Here is a 14372-nt window from a genome sequence, read left to right as displayed (position 1 = left end):
TTCTGTACAGATTCATCCGAATGGGCGGAATCGTTTAAAAGTGCACCCAGTATTATTTCTGGAACTTTTGGCACTTGATTGGTATCAAGCCGTTTATCTCATTTCGATGAATCTGTACTTTTTTTTAGAAAACTAAAGATGACTATTTTCAACGGAAAACAGTGAAAATTAGCAAACTTTTGGGCAGGAGACAGAAGAAGGGATTCTGCTCAACTCTGGAAAATAACCCTAATCGACCGACTCCAAACTTCCCAAAACACGGAAACGAGAAGAACTACAAAAAACTCAGAAGGCGTCAAAATTTGAAGGAACCACGGAGAAACGAACGGAGGAGGGAAAACGCGAGAAGGAAAAGCAAAAAGAGCAAAAAGAGATAAAAGAAAAATTCTATTCCCATGATCTCTATTCCCATGATCCCTTCCTTCTACAATCTGGAATCAACACTATAGATACCTGGGCCACAAACAATAAGCTTCCTCTAGCTCATACAAAGACTTCTCTTCTACGCCTTGGTTCAAGAAACAAGCACGCTCCCCTTTTCATCTCCTCCTCAGCTATTGAGTCTTCTGACAATATTCGTGATCTGGGACTTATTACCGACTCCAAACTTAAGTTCACCCAACACATAAACAAATCGGTTGCTGTTCACCTCTCCGATCCAAACAACTTTTGAAATCTTTCAAATCCTCCAACCCCTCATTCTACCTTCCCTTATTCAGAACCTACGTACTCCCCTTTCTTGAGTACTGTTCAGTAATCTATTCTCCTCCCCCCAATTCGAAACTCTCTCAAAAACTCGAATCACCACTCCGTTTCTTCACCCGTAAAGTCTTCCAGAAATGCAATATCTCATACTCTTCTTATCAAGATCGTCTTTCCCAACCTCTTCTCTATCAGACATCGTAGACTTAAATCTAAACTTATGCTGCTTTACAAAATGATTAGTGACGCCTCTTATATGCCAGAATTATCCTCTTTCTTAAGAATTTCCGACTGTCCTAGGAGACCTATGACCCTTATTCTCTCAGATAAATGTACCGATGACTTCTTCTTCACCACCGCCCCTATTTGGAATGCAATTGTAAGGAATACTCCCCAATTTTTAACTCCCGGTCAATTTTCTACCTTAATCCAATCTTCCATCACCCGGTTTTAGCTTACCTTTTCCCCTTTTTTTTTTTAATATCTTGCCTACCTTACATGTATACCATTTTCTTCCCCATTCTCTAGGTTCATCTCGTTAGGGATTTTATCTAGAACTCCCGTTATAACTTTTGTGCCATATTTTCCCCTGATCAATAAATTATCAATTATCAAACAAAAAAGGGAAGTTCACAAAGTTCACAAGTCCTGGCGGCTGTGCGACGGCTTGGCGACGGCTGACGTTCGAGTGATCCATTGCCTCCCACTGAAAATATATATTTTTTTATTTTTTGAAAAAGTTTAATTTTTGTTACCGTATCAATTTTCCACAGGATTCGTCGCAGCCGATGTGTGTTGATGTTGGCACATTTGTCAGTGGAGTCCTAAATTTATTTTGTTGAAAAACAGTGAACTTTTCGTTATTAGAAATTTCGTAAGCGAGAATTTTTATAGAACTCTGGATCGAATTGACAGGCAAAATGAAAATCAAAACTTTTGAACAAGATTTTAGAACTTCAGTTTTGAATACCTCGAAATTCAAAGTTAATTCTAAATCTCAAAAACAAAATTTACAACTTCTGATTTCTCAAAAGTCGGCAAAAATTTTTCAGAATGTATTTTTTGCATCCCCCGACTATCGTGGTATTGTAACTTTACCAATTCCTCACCTCTCAATTTGTTGTCCTATTCCATTCGTACCCGATCCAAGCGAAATGCCAATCCTTGATGTTGTCCTTGACATCCTCGGAGTTGCCGGAATCCTGGAGATTCCTGTAACTTGACTTTATTGAAATTACCATAGAATTACCACTTCCTCACTTTTCAATTCGTTTCCCTATTCCTTCCATGTCCGATCCAAGCCACGATCATCCTCGATGTTGTCCTTGAAGTCCTTGAAATTGCCGGAATCCTGGAGACTGCTGGAACTTGACTATTGGAATTACCATAGAATTCCCATTTCCTCACCTTTCATTTCGTTTTTCTGCAAAAAGCCCATCCTTAGGCTACGTTAAATTTAATGAATAGGACAAACTAATTCGTGCCGCTTTAGGAGGAAGATTTGACACAAATGATGTCGTCAATAAAATACAGTTCCTGGCAATAAGAAGAACGAAAATTTACTTTTCCGTTGATTTTTGGCCAATTTGACCATTTTCAGGTGTCTGGAGCATGTCTGTCAAGTTTTCGATCACTTTGAAAGTTTCGGAGGGTGTAAAATAGACATAGATTGAAAACTTTGCATTCACAGAATTTTTGAAATGTCCTAGTTTTTTAGCTATTGTCGATTTCTGAAAAACATCTCTTTTTGCCCGTTTTTGTACTGGAAACACGGAAAAAACATGTGTCTTTCAGAAACTAGCAAATAGCTAAAAAGCTAGGAAAGTGTTATGAATGCAGTTTTGAATTTAGGTTTGTTTTACACTTTTCAACGTTTTCAAATTGATCGGAAGCTTGACAGTCGAGCTCCAGACTCCTGTAAATATCCAAATTAACCGAAAATCAACTGAAAAATGTGCTTACTGTGGACCAATGAATCACGTCGTCACAAATCCAAAAATCGATACTATATCAAGGATCTCATAATAATCCTACTATTTGTTATATATTCTGCTACAGTAACCTGAGAATTTCACTTCCTTGTTCAAAATTCCATGAAATACCCATTACTCGTATTTCTTTTTTTCTCTCCAATTATGATTTTCCGACAGAAACAAACGATTTGGGTTTCCCGAAAAAGCCATTTAAATATGTGCACAACGAGAGAGTATTACATGTTTAGAGACGCAGAAAAATGGGCGGATCCAAAGGAGAGAGCCTCTTCTTCCTTTTTCATACCTTCCCAAATTTTGAATTCCTAGAAACCTCTTCCTATTCCTTAGAAAATTGGTTACTGTAGCTCCTTGAAGAGATATGGTGTTCCCCACCATATCTCTTCCAACATTCACACTATCCGCATTCACGATTCCTGTATTCTCCTTTTGGATTCTTTATGATCTAGTCTACGTCAAAGGAAACAAAGAACTCGAACACTTCTTCTGGATCTATGGTGTCTACAACGTCTTTGTGGTCTTTCTCACACTCTTGATTCACAATTTATGGAATACTGTATACACGAGTCAGCAGAAATTGAATTTATTGAGAAACTATTTGTCTGTGTGTACAATCTTTTTAATGGTTCAATTCGTCGCAGCCGAGTATCTTTTGTTTGGAGGATCTCTCGATTTGGATTCTGTATGGACTGATGTGAGTTGGATCAGGGGGTGGGATTCATCCTCTCGAACAACAGAGCAAATTTTCAGGCTTAAAAGATCAAAACATTTCCAATCTGTAGACTTTTGAGTTAGATTGTTTCACAGTAACAACCCACTTTTGCCATTTTCAGAGTACCGTAAACTCTGTAATGGAAAGGCTCCATAACATTTAACTTTGAGCCAATTGATCTCGATTCCATAAAATATCAAAAGGTATAAAACTATTTATTATGACATTATGAACATTTTATCAGTTGACATATTTTCATATATTCCACAGGAATCATGATAAATTGGCTCAAAGTTGAAAGTTATGGGTTTTATGCTATAAGAGTGTATGGAATGGCTTGTATTAAAGGTCTACGGTATTCCAGTTTATGGGAAAATATATTTTCCTCTTTTATCTACAGGGTGGCCGATAAGTATAGGACGTTTTGAAAGTGCTCCCATTTTTTCAATTTGAGGATTTTTCGAGAACAACCTTTATTAAACAACAAAAAATAAGCAGAAAATTTGATTTTACAAGAGAAATTCGAAGTTGGATCCACGAGCTTTGACACAGGCTCTCAAACGTTTCTTCACCGAATTGACAGTGCGCCGCAGGTATCCGTCGTCGATCGAAGCCCATGCTACCTCGAGAGCGGCCTTCAAGTCATCGACAGTAGCAAAAACTTTTCCCGCGATCTTCCCTTCCAACATGCCCAAACGCTGAAATCCATCGGATTGAGATCCGGGCTGGAAGCAGGCCACAAGTTCTTGTCCAGGAATCCAGGGAAATGCGCCTCCAAGACGGCCAATGTCGATCTCGAGCCATGGGACGGTGCCCAGTCTTGTTGAAGGATAAATGGACCGCCAGCAAAGTGCTGAGTGACCCAGGGTAACAAATTATCCATCAACACAATCTTTTGGTACACCTCCGAGTTGATTTTCACATTTCTTTCAATGAAAACCAACGGAGTTTTACCGGTTGCCGTGATACCGGCCCAAACCATGACACTTTTCGGGAAAAGGCGGTTATGGGCAAGACGACGTTTCGGAGACATGCTGTCATCCTTTGACAATAACTGTCTCTGGTTTTGACGGTTGGGAAGAGGTTCAATAGTGAAGATCTTCTCGTCTGTCCAGATAACGTCAGAGACGCGGCGCACTTGAAAGTGCTGGAGTAATTTTCGGCATTTTTCGAGTCGCATCGCTTTCGATTTGTCCGAGAGGTACTGTCCACGACGTAGTTTGTAACTTTTGAGCTTCAAGTCGTTCTTGACAATCGATTGGACAGTGGATCGGGCAATTCCAAGCTGTGACGCCATCCTATTGAGACTCAATCCATCATTTCGAATGATCCGTTTCTTGATGATTGCACGAGTATTCCGGGTGTTGACAGAACGTGGACGTCCGCTTTTTTTTACTTCAGAAGCATCTCCTCGCTTTTTGATAGCAGCGACAACGTTTCGAACCGTCGAAGACGAAATTTGAAGGCGTCGAGCGATCTCAGCACTTCCGAGGCCTCTCTTGAACAAGAGTTCAATGGAAGGACGATGAGGAGAACTTTTCATAGCGATATGGAGAAGTGAGAACAAATGACTGAGAAGCTTACTTATATAGTCTCTGGACTTTCGAAAAGTTTCGAAATTTTTCGAAAATATCCCTTGGCACCGTGCCAGGGAACGCTGAAAGCGAGCGTCCTATACTTATCGGCCACCCTGTATAAATAAGCGAAATAAAAACGATAATTATGTCGATTTTCGTGTTTCTCATTTCATTCCTGAACAAATTTTCGAGTTTTTTGTTTTAACGACCCATAAACCTGAACATGTTTTCGTTGGTCCATTTTTTTGAATTATGGGAAGATTTTTATGAATTATGGGAAGTTTAGATTATTCCCTGAAAAAGGTTTTCATTCCACATCGAGGGGATGGAAATTCGAAATTTGGTATCACTTAAACAAATTCAAAATCCAGTAGTTCAGAACTACAAAAAAGAACACACGAAATCTGGAAGTCAAACATCCAATAATTCAAGAAAAATATAAAATTCTAAAAACCTGGAATTCAAAAGTTTTGACCTCCAGACACCAAGACACTAGAAATCAAATGTCCGGAGTCTAATAACGTTTTCAGATCTTTGTGCACTGTACTGCAGTAATTGGTCCAGTCAGTATCTTTCTCCTATATTTCATGAATAAACTTTCCTGGAATATCTTCCATCCAAGTGATTTTCTTGATTTTCATTTGACTATTCCCTTGTCTGTCTTCATCTTTTTGGTCCACCAAAGTCATGAACCGGTGAGTTCTTTTTTTCAGAATACCGAAAAAGCTGCAATAGAAGCCCCCGCTGTCAAGTTTGAGCTCATTTTTCAAGGATCCTATGAGAGATGTCAAAACTGTGTTTACTGACGAAATGTTTTGGATATTATGATAAACAATTTATCTGTTGACTATTTTTTTATATCATGTACAGGAGCCATGATACATTGACTCAAAGTTTACGGTATCATTCGTTCAATATAAAATGTTCAGAGTCAATTGGAACTTTCGATGAGATGTTCTCCAATCTATGTATTTTTCCTGAGAGCACTCATCATTTTTCGAGCCGACAAACCGAATTACGTCTATTTCACACAAGAGGAACAATACGTCGCATGCAAACTCTGGACTGGAAAAGTGTATACAGGTGCGAAACAGAGAAATAGGGATACCAGATAAAAAATTCTGGAAATTTCAGGAAAAGTCACCTACTTCTTCCCGTTTACTGTGATCCGTCTTCAAGATGTGGAAGAAGTTGTCACCGAGAATCTCGGAAGAAACTTCGACAGTATCCTTTTGTTGTATGTTGTTGGATTACTGTAGGATTACTGTAGCGATAATTAAAATTTTTTCAGCCAATTCACTCTTCGATCCGTTGAGAAAGTAGCGCCGCCCGTTGCTGTCTAATAGAATCCGTTAAAAATATTGTGTCATTACTTATTTTTATGTCACTGCACATTTATTGGCCACTTTTCATATACTTTTTCTATTGCAATTATTACTCTTGTCCGAAATCAATGCACGTTGCGGCCGAGAAAACAACGGTGGGCGGAGCTTAGCTCCCACAGAGAGAACCTTACTGTATTTTTCAAATTATTGCACGCGCCTTTAATACAGTACCTCAACATTTATCGAATTTTCTCAAATTTCTCTCATTTTTTCGCTTGTTTCTGTCTAATTTTGTGTAATTCTTATAAATCTTTAATTTATTTTTCTTATAAAATAGAAAAAAACAGCCAAATAGGGACCAAAATAAAAAACGTCTGAGGTACGGTATTTAAAGGCGCATGCATCAATTTGTTTTTCGCTGTGCGACCGACAATGCGATTTTGAGTAAATTTTCGGCCGCAACGTGCATTGATTTCGGACGAGAGTAATATCTGGATAAATCATATATTTGTCGCCGATTGCAATGACCTATTTTATTTCTGCAGCGATAATCACCTGTTTTCAACTATTGTTCTAAATTTTCGAAACGAAAACTCACCATTCTGAAGTAGTACACCCTTTCGCTGCGAAACCCATGAGAGCTTTTGCGTTATGCGCCTTCAGGGTACGGTAGTTTCTAAATCGAATTTTGCGAAAAATCTTGTTTTTGTCTCTATTTTTATTCGTCTTTCGCAGCACTTTTTTCAGTTTACTCTGATACTTTACACAAATACTTATTGAAAAAGCAAAAAAAAATTATATTTCAGCTAAAAAATGGCTACCAACATCTAAGAACTCTCCGCAAAAGCGGGAAGCTTGTCGATCGATTGGAGAACGTTTCAGCACTGGAACGAATCGCTTCGCGAGAAAAATTTGCGATCTTCGACGCCCGAATCGATCGCTAATACAACGTACTAGCGGATTTATGTACGAAATTCCCGAATTTTCGCTTTTCAGAACTCCGAGTCCACGTGCTTCTCCAGTGCCGACGACTCCATATCGGGCACCGACATCTTTCGGGAATATTCTGAAGCTGAATATCGGCGGAATGGTGTTTCAAACTACAAAAGCCACGTTTGCCAAGTACGATGGAATGCTGAAAACCATGTTGGAGACCAATGCACCGGTAGGAGTCAAGATTATCGCCCGTTCGAGTTTTTAATAATTTTTCAGATCGAAAAAGACGAGTTAGGTGCAATTTTCATCGACCGAGATCCCTATTATTTCCGATATATTCTGAGTTCCATGCGAGATGGTTTCGTGGAGTTCCCAAATTCTTCAAAAGAGGTAAAAGAGATTCAAACCGAATCTCAACACTATCAACTGGATGGACTGGTTGCTTTGTGCATGATGCGAATCGATAAAATGGAGGAAACTGCGAAGGATGAGGAGAACAAGAGGGAAAATCAGGAGAAACAAAAAGCAGCATCTGCAAAAAAAGTGTAGGAGAAACCGGATGATATTCAAGTGTTGGAGACTGATGGGCAGTTGTTTAAAGTGATTGCAAAAGCTGATAATCCAACTCTTATCATCTACTATCTCGTCGATGGAATTGGAACATTCATTCCACCGAAAGGCTTCTATATGGATAGTTTTGTGGAAAAATATAAGAAAAAGCTGGATATTTATTTTAGTCAGTTTATCTTCAATCTTCTTTAAAATTCCGAGAAATTCAAAATTTCAGAACCCATCACCAACGATAAGGCTGTTGTCACTGAGTTCGGAAGTCCATTCTTTTGTTGGACTCTGCATGAATGAGGGGCATACCTTCATCCCAGTCCAAAATATGAACCCAATGGATATCGGAAGACCAGTTTCATGACACAACTTGGGAATAGTATCGCTGAATTTCTCAAAAATTGATTGCTATAACCTTTGCTATCATGTTTTTTTTTCAATTTAAAGCATGTTCCATTTCTGTTTCATAACTATTATCATCGCTGGATAAAAACTCTCAAATCTAGCATTTAAAAGTTTATTGATCCCGAAAAAGAAAGTTCTATAGAAAAAATTTCATGGAACAGGTTGCTTTCTGATTTTCTCCAATTTGCTGCATGTCTCTCTTCTGACACATCCTTGATTCTTATCCTCTCCATTCAGATACACGTGTCCTTCTTTGCACATACAAGCCGGTGGTCCACAACGAAGAGAGAAGCAGCTGGAGACCTGAATTTTCACTTTTTTTTTTGTAATTTTAATTGTTTTTAAACTCACAGTCAAGAAATTCTGACAACTCTTATCCGGGCAAATGTTGGTGCACTCTTTGTATTCCGCATTTTTGGGGCATCCAGACGAATGTACCGCCCGTTTCACAGCTCCAGAAGACACTAGGGAAACAAGAAAGAAGAATAGAAGAAACAATTTGAAATCCATAGGTTATCTAAAAATTCGTTTATAAAATAAGAAAATCTAGCTGGCAAAGTATGTGAAAATTGAAAGTGTAAATAGCAAATTTAAAAAGTAAGGAAGAGGCGGAGCAATTAATAGAAGAGAGGTACAAAATGCACTTGGATCCGAAAAGGAAATAATAAGAGCTAGAGAGGAAAAGAATAAAGGAGGCGCAGAGAAAAAAAGAAGACTAATGAGCTTGTTTTGATTTTTTGATTTTATAGAAGCGAATGAACTGATGATGGGATTTTGTGTGGCACATTTGTTCGAGGTTTTGAGTCTTGCTTGGCGGGGAAACAATCAGAAAAACTGAGAAAATCGGGCGGGTCTCATGATCTCAATGAAAAGAGAAAAGGACAAAAGGCACGCAGAGAAATAGAGTGAGAAACTGAAAAATTGGGACCGGTGGGAAGAAGAAGAAAGGGGAATTATTTGTTGCGATTCGAAGAAGACGTCATGGCAGATACAGATGATCCCGACGAGAGAGCTCCACTTTCAAGCATAATCGAATGGAATTGCTTCAGATGAACTTCCACATAGTCTTGGAAGAATGCCACGTTTCGAGGATGAATATGGTTTCGGATTTCGGTGATGACGTCTCCAAGAGATTGAAGATCGACAGCCGAAATTCGTTGGGTTCCCATCGTTCGGACCTGGAATAATTATTAGTTGGGAGAGGGTTTTAGAAGCTAAAAGAGAGAATATTACCCGATTTTTAGTGGGTCTCCTACCTCAATTTTTTTTTAAATTCGGTGTTTGCGAACTTTCAAAACCACAGTAACCCGAAACACTCAAAATCATCAAACCCATTCAATACGGGTATAAAAATGTCGGAAATTTCAAGATTAGATTAGATTCGCCTCCAAATTTCCAAAAACTGTACCTGTAACAAGACGGCAGTCAACGCTTGAATCAGTGTCAACGCATGAACATTCTCCACGTTTAACCCTTGATTGCAGTGCTCTACAAATCGTCCCGCCTGTTGATAACACACTTTTCGAACCGCTTCTGGTTTCATATTCGCCGTGGAGATCTGAAATTGCTTTTGATATTTATAAAGAGCTGAGCTATTGGAAAATTCCTTCTTACATCATTAGACGATGAGAAGTACATTGTATGATCCTGAATTCCGGTCATATTAACATCGATGTGATGATTCACATGCTCCAAATCGATGATGGTCTTAGCGTACTTTTCCTGAAATTTTTAGAGATTTAGAAATTTGAAAATGACTCAAAACTGACCTGGAATTTGATAGGATACTTATCATTTGTCAAATGTTGCATCTCTGCTTCTACATTCAAATCCGTCAAATTCTTAATTAATCCTCTTTTAATCTCAACCAGTTTCGTCAGATTAACAAGATTGACCATGAATTTCAATGGATAATTTCCAACGATTTCCTGATTCTTTCCAGTCAGTCTCTCGTCATCTAACCCATTCAATGGACCGCCCTTCTCTAATTTTCTAGCGACAAGTTCATGCGAACCAGATGCGGTCGATTCGGATCACGAACCGCGGCGACGAATGGGCGAACGCCGATGGGAAGTTTCGAGTTAGCTTGTTCAATGAAGTAAGCGATGCTCAGAAGGTCGGTTTTTCCGTCGAGGAGCACTTCGGTGTCACTGACAAGCGATGGTGGAATGTCGGGCTGGAATTGAGCAATTGATTTTTCATTACAGTGAACACTAATAGAAGGCCACAAGAGCCTCCAACTTTGAGCTCACATATCTCGATTGGTGTAAAAGATATGGAATAGTGGTCAACTGATAAAAAATGGGTGTTATTATGATAAACATTTTGTTAGTTGACCACTTTTAAATATCTTTTACAGGAACCGGGATATGTGAGCTAAAAGTTGGCGGCTCGGGCTGCCTATTATTAGGTTGGCGGGAAAGTCTTTGTCACTTTTTCAATAGTTTATTTCTCAAAGAAAAAATAACCGAATAATTAATTATATTGTCCATCATTATCAACAACATGTCTCCAACGTTCCCTCAATTTATGGATTCCATTGCGGTAGAATCCAGCCGGGCGTGAGGCAAAGTATTGTTTGAGTGCCGCTTCGACCGCTCCACGGGAATTGAAGCTTCTTCCTTCGAAGGCACGTGTCATATCGCCAAATAACCAATAGTCGGAAGGAGCAAGATCAGGAGAATACGGGGGGTGAGGGAGAACATTCCATCCATATCCCATCAGCTCCTGCTTCACTTGTTTCGAAACATGTGGGCGAGCGTTATCATGTTGATAGTACACTTTCTTGTCTTTCAGGGCCGAACGGTCGACTGCTTTCTTGAGGTTTCGTAGTTGAGTAGTGTAGAGGTCTCCAGTTATTGTTTTGCCCTCGGGCAGAAGTTCCCAGTAGATGGGGCCGTCCACTCCCCACCACACAGAGAGCATAACTTTTTTCGGATGAAGGTCGGGTTTTGGGACATCCTGTGGGCTCTCTCCTTCTCCAACCCACTGGGATTTCCTGTGGTGATTATCGTAGAAGACCCACTTCTCATCTCCGGTTATTAGCCGGTCCAGCCATCGATCGCCCGCGTGGAGAGTGAGAAGAGTAATCGAATCGTCGACTCGGCGGTCAAGGTTGGCTTGAGTCAGGTGATGAGGTATGAATCGACCAAAAAGTTTTCTCATTCCAAGAGACTTCAAACCTTCAAGGACTGTGCTATGGTGAACTCCGAATGTGACAGCTAGTTCACGGCTAGATTGAAATGGATCCGATTGCAATGCGTGCTTCAGCTTGTCCAAATCCAACTCACGGGGTCTCCCAGAGCGATCCTTTTCATCGAGCGAGAAGTCATCTTTTTCGAAACGATGGAACCAATTGCGAATAGTATTGTAGTGAGGGGCATGTGTGTTGTACACATTCTTCAAGAAAGTTTCCGAATCCTTCATCGTGGTGTGAGATAGGAAGAGGTAAATCAAAACATGTCTGATGTGAATAGCAGTGGGAACAAACATATCGTTTCAATTACAGATGAGGAGCAGGGAAGGAGATGGGGACTTGTTTATATGGAAGGTTCTTATCACCTTGTTATTCACTAGAGTCGATATCATACACAGCCTCCATATACGAGAACAGTGATTAAACAAACAGAGTGACAAAGACTTTCCCGCCAACCTAATATAAGAGTGTTTACGATATGCTTTGAGAGGTTGTGAAAGTCAAAAGCTACCAAATTCTGTGCTTTAATTATTGTGAAAATCTGAGCCATGTAACTTGTTGAATTCAGGTTTTCAAGATTTGCGGAAAGTAGTCAAAGTTTTTCACTGCTTTTTTAAATTTTGAATTCCCAAAGTCTGATAAACCTAGTTTACAAAAAATTGAGGTTCTGAGGAACCGATTTTAAGAGATTCTGAAGTAAACATTTTTCCGGATTTGAACTAAAATTTCGAGATTTTACAGTATTTTTACTCAGAATTACGGAACATTCTGGATTCTTAATCCCTCGGATTCTGAGATACACAGAGTCCTGGAATCTGGCCTTCTGAAAAAACCAACTATTTTAATTTTGAACAAACCTTGTCAAAAACAATTCTGAATCCTTTCGGAACAACAGCATCAATAAATCCTGAATATATTCCATCGTACGGTTGTCTTATTCGTGCGAACACCCGATTTCCAACAATCATTTGACGTGGCAACTTCGCCGGAAGATCCTTGAGATCGATTGATGGATCCTAAAATTTAAAACTTTCGAATTTTCTATCGAAAAGACAATAATAAGCCTTACATTCAAATAGCTTCCTTCATAAACACTTCGAATCTTCATTCGTTTCTCCTCCAAATACATTCGTTCCTCTTCAAAGAACACTTTGGAGCATCTGCGAGGCTTTCCAAGCATCTTTCGGATGGCTCTCCACTCGACACGTGTCAAATTCCAATTTTTGAGATTCGGAAAGTTCTCTTTGATTATATTGGCAAACTCGTTTTCCTGCTTGAAAATCTGCTCATCCATCGCGGAATAGAAGAATTCACACATCACCCATTGACGAGCCTTTTTGTATCGCAACAGATTGTACAACTTCTTGATATTGGCTCTCATATATGTGCTGACATCTTCGCTAGTTTGATTTTTATACGATTTGAATTGTTTTATCATTGCACTTCTTTCCTGATCGGTTGAGAACATATTGAAGAATGTTTGACTGTCTCTATGCTCCAATGCCTCGTTTGTCATGTTATCAGGATTATTCAAATCATCCAGCCCGGCAACCATATTCTGCTGCATTTCTAACATCTCCAACTCTTTATTCATATCATTTGAAGAAGAAGTTAGTGGTGGAGAGAGTGCCAGAGCTCTTCTAGTTGGACGACGTTGCTCTTCTTTAGGAATAAAATCCAATGAATTACTGGTTGACTCGTAGTCAAGAGCGGCTTGTGCTAGCATTGTTAGACTGGAGTTACGGGTTAAGCTATGCACAGCTGGTGAGTCTCGGCCTCCATTGAGACGTTTTGAAGGAGATCTGAAATCGGGATTTTTCGGTTTTTGATAGGACAAGAGGTACTCCTACTTTTTCGGAGATCCAGTCCTTTTTATTTGTCGAGTCGGCGATAGGTACACGTCATCATCTCGATATCTCGATGGCACTTTTGCAGTCTCTCGAAGACTATACGGAGAACTCGTGCGATCCTATAATTACATTCCCAAATCATCATTAATCAATAATCCCGAGCTAACTAACCGGATCGGAAGTGTCACTAGCCACTTTTTTACGCGGACTCCTCACTGCAGACGACATTTTACTCTGAAACTTCTCGAAATTTATATTTGAACCGGGCGCGCATAAGCACAGAAATCGATGCACGCGCGCGCCAAGAGAAACGGAAAAAAAACTTTGAACTGGCGGGTTTTTTTCCCCGCGACCAACCGCCGCTTTCAAACATCTAGCGGGTCTCGCAACGATTTGACATAGAGTGTGTCAGTGAGTACGGTGAGGGGCAATGTTGTGTTTGCTGCTGCAGCTGTTGAAGGAGGGTGAAAAGGGGGACAAGAAGAGAAAAAATGACGGATAGAAGAGCGGAGAGAGTGAAAGGAGAGGACTGTTTGACAGCAGTCTAACGTCGTGACATTCCTTTTGTGGATCAGCACTATTCTAAAGATTTTTCTTTTTCTATCAGTCGAAAATTGATCTTCTAAAGTTCAGGAAATCACTTTATATGGGAACCTGTTTTTATTAATCATTCATCAGTTTTTGGACATTTGTCAAATAGATATCTAGATTTGATTCTCATCACGGGAATGAAAATATCAGAGTTTCTGTATTTCTATTCCTTTGTTTTTTTTTGTTAATACTGTTCGTTCATGTGACTCATATTTTGTCTTTTCTGTTTGTCACACATGTGTTTCCCTTCCTCACTTTTGATAAAACGGTTGAAATATTTTTTCCTGTGCACACAAAAACATTTTTCGCCGATTTTTGTGATTCGAGCGGTTTTCAGCTATTTAGCTATTAGCTATTAAGTTTCCAGTTATAAATCAATGATTTGTTTTTCTAAAATTAAATGAAAATTTTTTTTTTCTGTCAGCAAAATTGATCATCACCTGTAAAAAATACAGTACACTTAGTTTTCGTTTCGAAAGCCCATTCACATCGCAAGCTTTGCACCTTTAATGTCGTTTTACGAGCT

The 14372-nt window shown here is 39.4% G+C and overlaps 4 protein-coding genes across 4 annotated transcripts; 1 reads left to right on the top strand and 3 right to left on the bottom strand.

The window, feature by feature from the left end:
* Window positions 1–3914: 3914 nt before the first annotated feature.
* CBG06875 lies at window positions 3915–4948 on the bottom strand (the record flags this gene model as incomplete). Its single annotated transcript, XM_002642417.1, has 2 exons — window positions 3915–4258; window positions 4360–4948. The coding sequence occupies 2 exons, from the start codon at window positions 4946–4948 to the stop codon at window positions 3915–3917; spliced, it is 933 nt and encodes a 310-aa protein (XP_002642463.1).
* Window positions 4949–5929: 981 nt separating this feature from the next.
* Window positions 5930–8168, top strand: CBG06877 (the record flags this gene model as incomplete). Its single annotated transcript, XM_002642418.2, has 5 exons — window positions 5930–6065; window positions 6117–6206; window positions 7114–7472; window positions 7520–7788; window positions 7985–8168. The coding sequence occupies 5 exons, from the start codon at window positions 5930–5932 to the stop codon at window positions 8166–8168; spliced, it is 1038 nt and encodes a 345-aa protein (XP_002642464.2).
* A 191-nt stretch (window positions 8169–8359) lies between these two features.
* CBG26016 lies at window positions 8360–8719 on the bottom strand (the record flags this gene model as incomplete). The annotated part of the gene is made up of 2 exons (XM_045244336.1): window positions 8360–8512; window positions 8561–8719. The coding sequence occupies 2 exons, from the start codon at window positions 8717–8719 to the stop codon at window positions 8360–8362; spliced, it is 312 nt and encodes a 103-aa protein (XP_045098586.1).
* Window positions 8720–9162: 443 nt separating this feature from the next.
* Window positions 9163–13483, bottom strand: Cbr-lin-9 (the record flags this gene model as incomplete). The annotated part of the gene is made up of 9 exons (XM_045244335.1): window positions 9163–9387; window positions 9618–9767; window positions 9824–9931; window positions 9979–10191; window positions 10224–10385; window positions 12263–12421; window positions 12475–13207; window positions 13256–13374; window positions 13427–13483. 9 exons carry the CDS (start codon window positions 13481–13483, stop codon window positions 9163–9165), a joined length of 1926 nt encoding a protein of 641 aa, XP_045093332.1.
* Between the last annotated feature and the right edge of the window lie 889 nt (window positions 13484–14372).

Source organism: Caenorhabditis briggsae (genome assembly GCF_000004555.2).
Source record: "Caenorhabditis briggsae complete genome, chrIII, whole genome shotgun sequence".
Lineage (NCBI taxonomy): Eukaryota > Metazoa > Nematoda > Chromadorea > Rhabditida > Rhabditidae > Caenorhabditis > Caenorhabditis briggsae.
Note: the sequence above shows the minus strand (reverse complement) of the source record. Positions and strands in the feature narration are given on the sequence as shown.